Source organism: Monopterus albus, unplaced genomic scaffold, assembly GCF_001952655.1.
Source record: "Monopterus albus unplaced genomic scaffold, M_albus_1.0 scaffold272.1, whole genome shotgun sequence".
In the NCBI taxonomy this organism is placed as follows: domain Eukaryota; kingdom Metazoa; phylum Chordata; class Actinopteri; order Synbranchiformes; family Synbranchidae; genus Monopterus; species Monopterus albus.
Window position 1 is genome coordinate 707,856 of NW_018128152.1, and position 11,372 is coordinate 719,227.

General features: G+C 39.6%; 1 protein-coding gene across 4 annotated transcripts; it reads left to right on the forward strand.

Moving 5' to 3' along the window:
* Positions 1–1,431: 1,431 nt before the first annotated feature.
* On the forward strand, positions 1,432–5,931 carry LOC109972876 (trafficking kinesin-binding protein 1-like). 4 transcript variants are annotated; one of them, XR_002276752.1, is made up of 5 exons: positions 1,432–1,553; positions 1,880–1,978; positions 3,611–3,798; positions 3,994–4,096; positions 5,276–5,924. XR_002276752.1 is itself a non-coding variant. In XM_020622084.1 (5 exons), the coding sequence occupies exons 1-4, from the start codon at positions 2,572–2,574 to the stop codon at positions 4,042–4,044; spliced, it is 399 nt and encodes a 132-aa protein (XP_020477740.1). In that variant the 5' UTR covers positions 2,550–2,571; the 3' UTR covers positions 4,045–4,096; positions 5,276–5,931. The 4 variants fall into 4 exon arrangements, 2 of the variants coding, with proteins under 2 accessions (XP_020477740.1, XP_020477741.1); XR_002276751.1 differs by having other exon boundaries at positions 1,432–1,768; positions 5,276–5,918; XM_020622084.1 differs by lacking the exons at positions 1,432–1,553; positions 1,880–1,978 and adding exons at positions 2,550–2,632; positions 3,242–3,340 and having other exon boundaries at positions 5,276–5,931.
* Positions 5,932–11,372: the final 5,441 nt, after the last annotated feature.

An 11,372-nucleotide genomic window follows, 5' to 3' on the forward strand; every position in this document is an offset into this window, starting at 1 on the left:
CGCAAAGTTCCTGCACTGTAAGGGCTGCAAGTTTGTAGACTTTGAGGAGGTCCATCAGAAGATCGAAGCAGAGACTGACGGTCTCACTGGATCCAACAAGAGCATCTCCCCCATCCCCATCAAACTCTGTGTCTACTCCCCTAATGGTAACACACATACACTTACAGTATATATATATATAAACTCAACGGGTTTTCAGCCTCTGTCTAACTGATTCCTTTACTTACTTTCTTCTAACCCATCACCGCGACTCAGTGCTGAATCTGACTCTGATCGATCTGCCGGGGATGACGGAAGTGGCCATGGGAGACCAGCCTCCAGACATTGAGCACCAGATCAGAGACATGCTGCTGCAGTTCATCACCAAGGAGAGCTGCCTGATTCTGGCTATCACCCTGGCCAACTCCGATGCCCTCAAGATTGCCAAGGAGGTGGACCCTCAGGGTATTGGAAACTGCATGTGCTTCTATATGTGAGACCTTGAGAAAAGCGTTTGTTTTTAGGATCATGTTCATCTTTATGTTGTTTTGTTACCCTTTCTCTTGATATTTCTCTAAATGTAACCGGGCTACAACTAACAACTATTTTAATGTTGATAATTTATAATATATAATGTAAAAAACATGCAGAAATCTAAATTTCACATAATGAAAATAAAAACATTTATATGCTTGTGCAATGTTTCTATGCAGTGCATTAATAAACAAAAAAAATTAAATATATTATTTGTGCAAGAATAGAGCTTTTTATAAAGTGCACAATAGGTCCTTACACTGCTAACCATCCATCCATCCATCCATCTTCGCCCGCTTTATCCGAGACCGGGTCGCGGGGGCAGTAGTCCGAACAGAGCCTCCCAGACTTCCCTCTCCCCACACACCTCCTCTAGCTCCTCAGGAGGAACCCCAAGACGTTCCCAGGCCAGCCGGGAGACATAGTCTCTCCAACGTGTCCTGGGTCTGCCCCGAGGCCTTCTCCCACAGGGACACTGTTACACTGTTAACAAAAACACTAAAATATTTATGATTTGAAATAACTTCAATGTTCATAAAACATACCATGCTAATGTAAAAGGCCAGTACAACCATGACTCCTACTGCTGACTGGTAAAAGTAACTTTGAGTATGCTCACACCATCCTCAGCACATTTACGCTTAGCCTATATACTCTGTACAATCCCCGTTAACTTGCATAAGTGTCATCAATGCTCCTGAACACATCTTTACCATTTAGTGTGTTGTGGTTTGTGTCCTGCTTCCTGTTTGAGGCTTTTATTTTGGTTATATTTCCTGTCTTGTGTGACCTCACCTGCCCCAGCTTTAGCCCGGTTCATAATTTCTGTTCATGATTTCCACCTGCTCCTCATTATCCTCTGGTCTCCTGTCTATATATCCTCCTTCCTTCCATCAGCCTGGTTGCTGGTTCATTTTGTCTCCACGCCTTGTTGCCCCCCTATCCTCTGCTTGCTATCTCTGTTCACTACACCATGCTTGTTCATGTACTCTTGTAATTTTGACGCTGTCTCCTGTTTGTTCCTTTGTGTTTGTGACCCTGTAAACTGTTCTCTTGTTAGTTTCCCCAGTCTTTAGTTTCTTGCCCTGCTCCCTGACCTACTGTTTAGTTTAGCATTTTGGAATTCTTTGCTTGTGTGTTTTTCCCCTTTAGCCTCGTTCTCTACTATTTAATAAAGCCCTATTTGAACCTTCCCTTGCCTTGTGTGTCTGCATATTGGGTCCTTCCCAGCCCTTAACCATAACATAGTGGAATGGTATTGAAATTGAACTGCTTAAATAGCATCATTAAATTATTTTTGTAATTTCCTATTCCATGTGTGAATACTAGAACATTGATGTTATCAACAACCCCTTGTTTTTTTTAGGCCTGCAGACCATCGGTGTGATGATATAACTGGACCTGATGGATGAGAGGACAGATGCACAAGACATCCTGGAAAACAAGCTGCTGCCACTCCGCAGAGGTGAGATCACACGTGTATTTTAAACGCGATAGTATATTTAAATCCATCTGTGGCAATATACATGCTTACATTGGACACTTGTCAATAGGGGCTGCTGTTGCCAGCTATGTGGTTCTGTTTATGGGGAACCTGCCGATCAAAACCCCCTGACAGTCGGTTTTGTGAACCCAAATATCTTTATCACTAACCCACATATTAACAGACTGTAGCAAAAGGACATAAGGATAATCACCTTTATTTGGCCAAGTATGTTGCACACAAGGAATTTGTTTCCAGTACCAAGGCAACCATCTGCGGCGCCAACTCAACCGATGGCTCTAACCATTGGGGGCAACTTGGGGGGTTCAGTGTCTTGTCAGCTCATGTTGGATACAGGGATTATGGGAGATGACATACTGACATAGTTTCTTTCCAGCTGCATTGCTGTAAGTATCAGGTTACAATTGCCTGCACTCAAAGCCTGGCTGAGTGGGTGTAAAGCTTCCAAGGCCTTTTTGTTAACAATTCTCAGCTCTATCTTCTCTCCATTCAGCCCTCACCCACTTATATATATATATATATATACCATCGGTGTGATGATATAACTGGACCTGATGGATGAGGGGACAGATGCACAAGACATCCTGGAAAACAAGCTGCTGCCACTCCGCAGAGGTGAGATCACACGTGTATTTTAAACGCTATAGTATATTTAAATCCACCTGTGGCAATATACATGCTTACATTTGACACTTGTCCATAGGGGCTGCTGTTGCCAGCTATGTAGTTCTGTTTTTGGGGAACGTGCCGATCAAAACCCACTGACAGTCGGTTTTGTGAACATGCCCAGTGCTGCCAAATATCTTTATCACTAACCCACATGTTAACAGACTGTAGCAAAAGGACATAAGGATAGTCACCTTTATTTGGCCAAGTATGTTACACACACAAGGAATTTGTTTCCAATACAGAACCAAGGCAACCATCTGCGGCACCAACTCAACCGATGGCTCTAACCATCGGGGGCAACTTGAGGGGGTTCAGTGTCTTGTCAGCGTGTGGGCCCCTGTCCGGTCAGGCCCCGCTGGCGGGTTGGGCTTGTGAGGTCGCCCCTCACAGGTTTCCCCCTCCAGTGTGTGGGCCCCGGTCCGGTCAGGCCCCACTGACCGGACCGGAGAGGCTGTGAGGCATGTCATTAGTTATATCAGTGAAACAACAATAAATCGTTAGTATGTAGGAAGTAATTAAATAAAAGTTGTTAATCTTTCGGCCTCTGTCAATAAGCATGTGGTCGACCTGTCAAAGGAGCTAGCACAGCGAGTAGAGGACTGTCTCAGCTCCCTGCTCGCTCAGATTCTGGACCTGCAGGCCCGCTGCAAACGAGTGAGACACACACACAAATACACACAAACTCTCCAGGCAAGGTGTCCTTTAGGAACAGTTACTGACTTTATGTAACAGATATCATTAAACACTTGCCTTTGCTTTCACATTTTTCCATGTGTTCCTATGATCTGCTACCCTCCACCATGCTCCGCCCAGCTCTTCAGATATTTGTCATTATGAAATTACATTAAATGAGAACACAATAAAAAATTATTTCTAATGTAACTGCATTCTTCAACTACAGTTCCCTCCTGACTCTCTCATCAGGCTCAGTGACTCTGCACCAGTGGCAGCAGCTGGCCAAAACAAACCTGGGAGGTATTCTGCAACCACGTCCGGGTGTCTTGACTAAAGACTTCAGGGAGCTTGAGGTGGACATACAGCAGGTCTGCAGCCTGAACAACCTGGAGGAGCATGAGCCTGACCTCTCACAGCCCTCTGGAGCACATGGCAGGGTAGGACACATGCTGCTCTCACACAGTTCCGCTACCTCTGTCATTCCTATTCACCTCATGAACTCTCCTATAAAATTCATGTTTCCTGCTTTAAATATTGGAATATTTAAGACTGCATTTGCTTCATTTTCTCAGTACATGTGGATGTTTCCTTCATGTATAGTTTAACACGTCTTTCTCCCTCCATGACCTCAGTCTCTCCATCTGGTCCCAACCTCGGCCAGACCTCTCCCACACATACCATAACCACCTGCCACGTCCTCTGACCCTCCCTCCTCATGCCCTCCATCTCCACTAGGTAAGAATACACACACATGCAGTCTCCCAGAGACTTGGTGGGCTTTCATGCATGCTGTATTGTCTTTGTGTATTCTTCATAGACCTGACCAAGTTAGATTTGAACTCATACTTGATTTTGTATTGGCATGATGGACCTAATTTCCTGTTACTCTGAACAAGGAACTCCTGAAAAAAAGTCTTTTATGTTCATTAATCTATAACTTTGTTTTACAGTGCATCTTTCGTTTAGTGAGGGTGGATATTCCAGATTTTCTCTCTTCCATCCTGCTGCTTTTTCTCTCTCTTCACTTCTGCTCTTTACTCCCGCAGTGGCAGGAAACATCTGCCCGGGCTCCTTGTCCAACTCTAGAAGGAGTCCTCTGGGCAAAGTAAGAGTTAAGGGCTACAGATGCACTGTGAATGCTTCAGTATTAACAACAGAGGCCCAGAACCCTAACTATGTTTGGTAACATTAGAAAAGAACCTTTTGCCTAAAATTTTTTAAAAGAAACTTTAAGGTTCATATGTTAAACATTATCTATGCCTTAACTGAAATGGTCATAGCCACCTTATGGCAAAATCGTGTGATGTGCTTCTGTAAGTATTCACCCGTCACTGCTTACTAACAGCTGCCCGCATGTTCTTGACGTGTTAGACTACATGTTTTTAGTTTGTTCACCTTTATTTAATCAGGGTAAGTCTGCTGAGCAGCCACCTCTCTTCACCTCTCCTGCATCTTCAGGAACACCCTGTTCCCATTCATACAGTTACACCTGGAAGCCCAGTACAACCACAAACTGATGTGTGGCTGCTGAGCAGCTTAAGGGACTTGCTCAAGGCCACCACAGTGGTGTTAATGAGGGTGAGGCAAATACCTCGTCACCTGTCCCACCCAGATTTAATCCATCCGGTCTGGGGACTGAACCAGCGTCAAATGCTTGCTTCTCTGTTTAAAAATAAGAAGATCACCAGACCCTTTTTCACCAGCCATACTAACATCAGCGATGATAGACACTCATAACAAATTAACTAACTCTTAACATTTACATTGTGTTATTTTTATTATTTGCATATGAACTGGCATGTTTGTGCAAAACAAAGCTCTTTTTTAAATATTTTGCATCATATTTCCTTTTTTTAATTCTTTTTTTTTTTTCCTCTCGACAACCTTCACTCTTTTGGCCTGCCATCTTGTCAGAACTGCGAGCATGTAAGCACTTCATCTCCAACCCACCAGCAGCACTTTGGCCTGGGACACCAGACCACCTCCACCATGACCACAAACATAACCAGTTCATCCCTGGGACTCCTGCAGCTGCTGCAAGAGCATAGCATCTCGGCCTCTCTTTATCCCCACCACAACCTGCACCCATACTACCAACCTGCATCCTACAGCCATAGCACAAAACCTTCATTCTCCACAGAAAAAGACAAAGGCTCATCATCAGACAAAAAAAAGAAGGAATATTTTCAGCCTGAACTTGATGGGGAAGCTTCAGAGCCTTGGGTTGCAAAGAGTGGCAGTCTGGGGGCTGATGGGTCATAATGGCAAAGAGAGACAAGCAGTCGGGCATCCTCCGAAAGTCTGACGGGGGCTGATCCACCATGTACTCTCTCATTCACTGAAGTGACTTGACATCAGGCCATGTGATCGCCACAGCACTGGCATCCTGAAAACAAAAACCCCAAAATATAGAGCCATACTTGAGTTTTTGCCCTTATGTTTTTTTTGTATTTTTTTTTTTTATGAATTTGTGTACAGCAGATAAATTCACTGTGTGGGTGACATCTTTACCTCAAAACAATCACCTGATCACTGATTACCAGTCTGTTTGACTGACTCATTACTTATTTTACATAAAAAGAAACCTCGTAGAGAAAAGGAGATGTAAGAAACTATATTACTCTAAAGTATTAGAGGATAATAAAAATAACATGAGAGGTACTTGGAATATATTAAATAAATTGATTAGAAACAGTTCCAGCAAGAGTAACTACCCTCAATATTTTATGGATAATGATACACCGGTTAATAGATTGGAGGATGTAGTAGATAAGTTTAATAGGTTCTTTGTGAATGTTGGTCCTGGTTTAGCAAGAAGCATTTGTACAGATGATACATCCGTCACTATAAATAATAATAATACAATCGAAAGGAACATGAGTTCTATGTTTTTGAAGCCCATAGTTGAAAAGGAAATTATAGAGATAGTGAATAAATGTGGTAACAAAACATCTAGTGATAGTGATGGCATCACTATGACAACTGTTAAATGGGTAATTGAGGAGATATGCAAACCATTAACCCATATTTTTAACATGTCATTTCGACTTGGTCAGTTCCCTAATAATATGAAAATAGCAAAGGTTATTCCACTGTATAAATCTGGTGATAAGCACAACTTCACAAATTATAGACCGGTTTCTCTGTTGTCACAATTTTCAAAAATTCTGGAAAAACTCTTTAATAACAGATTAGACACATTTATTGACAAACATAAAATCCTCTCCGATTGCCAATACGGTTTTAGGTCGAACCAATCAACATCTTTGGCCATTACCGACCTGATGGAGGACATTACAAGTGCTACAGATGAGAAGAAATACATGATGGGAATATTTATTGACCTAAAAAAAGCATTTGACACAATCAATCATGAATTATTAATGGACATGTTAGAAAAATATGGGATCAGGGGATTGGTTCTGAAATGGATTAAAAGTTATTTGACACAGAGGCTGTTTACCTGCTCTCTTTGTGGATCAAACTGCCTCTAAAAAACCTGGTTCAATCACATGAGGTACATTTCAGAGAACCCTTCAAACTCAAAATACATTTAGAGCTAAAAAGCACGAGCCTGTGGTACCTACACAGCCGAAATTAGCCCGCATTAGTAGCAGGCAATAAGCGTAGTGGCACCAAACTCCATTTGAAAATATTTAAATTTTAATCCCACCTTGTGTAGACAACAGGATATAACAAAACTATAACTATTTGTACGTCATACAAGTCTTCTGTTAAACTCGACATTGACAGCGCCCACCCAAAAAATACTAGAATTCAATAAAATCACGACTTTAACCGTAGATCTCCGTTAGTCAATACCGCCCACCACGGCTGTATTTTACTAGAAAAACGCCGTAGAAAATCCTGTCTACAAAAACAAAAGCCTGTTTTCAATTAAAACAAGTACAGATGTATATAATAAATGTGCAGTAGATTAAATGGTCAGAGATGAAGTTGTCAGCTGTTGTGATTTTTACTGAAGAGATGCACTGGCAGGACATCGTCAATTTGTGAGGTTGGGTGAATACCAATCGAGTGAGCTGGATATTGTATGTGGAGTGCTTCAGGGTTCTGTTTTGGGACCTAAATTATTTATATTATACATTAATGATATATGCAATGTTTCTGATTTAGTGAAAGTGGTTTTGTTTGCTGATGACACTACCATATGGGCATCGGGTGAAAACCTACAGCAACTCTCTGGATGGGTTTCACAGGAACTTGAGAAGATAAAGAAATGGTGTGATAGTAATATACTATCTCTGAATTTGGATAAAACTAAATTTATGGTATTTGGGAATCGTAGACTAGATAATGAACTTCAATTGAAAATTGGGGGAGCTAATATAGAACGAGTATATGAAATTAAATTTCTAGGTGTCATAGTTGATGACAAATTCTCCTGGAAATCTCATATCAGATATGTTCAGCATAAAATAGCTAAAAATATATTGATATTGGCAAGGGTTAGATATATTTTGGATGGGAAAGCACTATGCATTTTGTATTCTTCATTGATTTTACCATACTTAGAGTATGGCGTTGAAAACTAGGGAAATACATACAAAAGCTCACTTCAACCATTGTATATATTACAAAAAAGAGCGATAAGAATTGTGCATAAGTTGGGGTATAGGGATCACACCAATGTAGTTTTCATACAGTCTAAATTGTTAAAATTGTTTGATTTAGTGGGATATCAGACTGCTGTGTTTATGTATAAAGCCAGGAACAATTTATTACCTGGTGGAATTCAAAAACTATTTAATGAAAGGGAAGGGGGATACAATTTAAGGGGTCAGTTAAATTTAAAAATTCATGCTATACGTACAACCAAAAAAAGATTTTGTATTTCCATAAGTGGGGTAAAACTATGGAATAATTTAAGTGTAGACATAAAAAATAGTAATAGAATTGACGAGTTTAAACATAAATATAAAGGTATGTGTCAATCAAGATATATGCAAGAACAGGCTTAATGATTAATTAGATGGAACATTGTGGGTGTGGTGTATGAATGTTAATACTCTGTAATAATTCTTTAATATATTACTTGTGTGGTGTAGAAGATAAGTATTTAAGAATGTAATTATGTACAAATGTTAACACTCTTTTATAATTCTTTAGTATATTACTTGTGTGGTGTAGAAGAGAATTATCTATGTAGAGATACTGTTCACAAACCAATGATGGTAAGATGATGTCAGGGGATAGGACTGGATAAGTCTGACTTCTTCCTACTCCATTCAAGCATGTACTAGGTATAAGCAAATTGATATTGGATTAGCATTTGTTGGATATGTGTAAAATTATGTGTGTGTTGACATACCATCTGTCTTTACATGCTTGAAAGAATAAATAAATCAAATCAAAAACCTTTTATACTGTATTTTGTGAATGTAATTTTACAGTGTTCCCTGTCACTGGTTTTAAAACTCCTGCCACTCGACTTTCCTTTTTTCTAAACGTTTCCAAAATGAAACATCACTTCTGTGTATATAAGAAAGTTGTCACTTGGGAAAGTTAAACTAGACTATGTGCAATAAATTATTATTTAAACCCACAAACCAAACTGAAATCTTTCAATGCATTAAAATACACTCTGGTTTTCGTGCTAAGGGGCTGCTACATTAAGAAAAGCACGTTGTGTATAAGATCCATGTGAATAAAACTTGAGAAACACACTGAGAAGCAGTGCAATGACACCAACTCCAAACTGGGCCAGATGTTACACTGACGGAACTGAATGATGTTGATAATGTTGTCCTGCAGTTCCTCACCTGTGTCTGACTTCATGGACCCCAGCGAAACTAAACCGGGTTTGCAATGCTCCATCAAAGACAGTGAATGGGAATTTTAGAAGCAATATGTGCATTTACTGTTCATGCTTGTACAAATCTGCTTCATTTCATGTCATCAGGAAGTTTGAAACTTCTGGGATATAAAAGAAATCATAATAGTTTTGGACATTTTAAAGTGGATTCTTTATGACTGTCAGGGGAGTCCTTATTTAAAGACAAGTTGGATAGAGTGGTCATTATTATTTAAACAGCATGTTTAAAAGATATGAGCTCTCTTGCTAGTTCCTGTCAGTGTGTATTTGTTCCATTAACATTGGGACAGCATGTGAAGTACAGCCTGTAGTGCTAACAGTCTTATTAGTATTTGACAATTAAAAAAATTATCAAATAAATTTGCCATCAGTGGCTACAGTGTGTGGAACTACAAAGTACTCAATATTAATTTAAAAAAGTCATTATGAAATAACTTTGAATAAATAGACAACTTTATATGACCATGAAATTGTAAAATAAACTTAAAATTCAGTTCATTATGAAATTGTTTTTGTTTTAAAAAAAAAAGCACCAAATAAATGAATTTATAGAAATAATCCACTTACTGTGTTATTGTAAATATGAATTACTCTTTAAATAATATTGTACATCTATATGTAGTAATAAATAAACATTTACAACTTTAACTTTACAGGAAACACAGCATACTAATGAATGCAATTAATGTTTGTGATAAAATAACAGTTTGATTAGATTGGTCAGCTCTTGAGACCGATATGAGACCAAAGCTATGTAGAAACATCAAATATGTGAACACATGCATGATACCCCTCTCATCCCTCATGTGCAGTGCATTTTTCCAGTGAGTCTGGGGAGCTAATTTAGAGACCTAGTGAAGAGACTATTTGGTCAACCCGCTGGGGTTCCCTGGACCTCCCACAGCCAATTTGAGAGGCAACAAGAAAAAAGGCAAATAGATGATGCAACAGGGGTCCTCATGCTAAGCAGGCAGCTATTCAAATGAGTGGCTAATTGTGACATCTGTTAACCCACTGAAGAGGTATCATGGGTCTGTTAATTGGTACAAACAGGTAGCAGATGCAGGCTCTGGGATTGAGCATCTGCCAGTTAGTAAGCCAACCTCCATAAGCAGTGATTAGACAGCCAAGCTGATGGAGGGAGATCAAATATAGGGATAGAAGCAAAACAAGGAAATGAGGAAAGGAGAGGAGAGGTGAGGCCAGGAGAGGCCATTTCCTCTTTTTCTCTCCTCTCCAATCTCCATTTCTCCTTGGATTGGAAGTATAGCCAGAAGTCAATGAAATTCCGCTTCCGCTGATTCAAAATACTGAATACTGAATTTGTAGGGCAATAGTGACCGAACACCATTTAAAAACCCTTTTTTTAATATAGTTTCTGCATTGTAATTTAAGTTTTTGGGACAGACTTGATGGAAAAATGACCATGCTTTAGAAATAAATATGGATCTGAGATCAAGAGATCTATTCTCAGCTCAGCTTATAAAACACAACTAGGGCTGGGCAATATGGCCCAAAATATAACTGCTGGGAAAAAATGAGTTTGCATTTCCCACAAATAGTGGGAAATGCAAAAATATAGTTTTCTGTCTTGATTAACTGCTTTGCCCTTGTTTGGCTTATAATAAGTCAAAAAATAATCGAAAAATGTCCATCATAATTTCCCAAAGCCAAGGTGGCATCAGCAAATTACCTGTTTTGTCCTACCAACATTCCATAACCCAAAGATATTCAGTTTACTGCCAGAAAATATTCTCATCGAAAAAGGATGTAACCAGGGAACTGTGAAATTTTTCATTAAAAAAATGACTCAAATATTTAAAATAATCAACATAGCAGCAGATTAATTTTCTGCCAAACTAAATTAACTGAGTATTACCATTCAATGCAGCATTATTTACAGTACTTACCAATGAAAACTAAACCTGAGCAGAACTACTACAGTAAGACTTAAAATGGAACTTGTATATACACTGATCAGACATAACATTATGAGCACCTGCACATCTGTATGCACTTCAGTGCAACAGTTCTGCACACATATATATACAGCTGACTGGATAGCACCACTGACTTTGGTACAGAAGGTTGGGGGTAGTCAGGGCATAGTCAATATCTAGTCTGGGGCCTTAGGCAAGACCCTTAATGCTAACTGCCTACCTCACTGGCAATGAG

Coding starts and splice junctions, on each gene's coding strand:
- LOC109972876 (XM_020622084.1), top strand. CDS start 2,572: ATGGATGAGGGGACAGATGCACAAGACATCCTGGAAAACAAGCTGCTG. Junction 2,633..3,241: donor GCTGCTGCCACTCCGCAGAG/GTGAGATCACAC, acceptor TCTGTCAATAAG/CATGTGGTCGACCTGTCAAA. Junction 3,341..3,610: donor TGCAGGCCCGCTGCAAACGA/GTGAGACACACA, acceptor CTCTCTCATCAG/GCTCAGTGACTCTGCACCAG.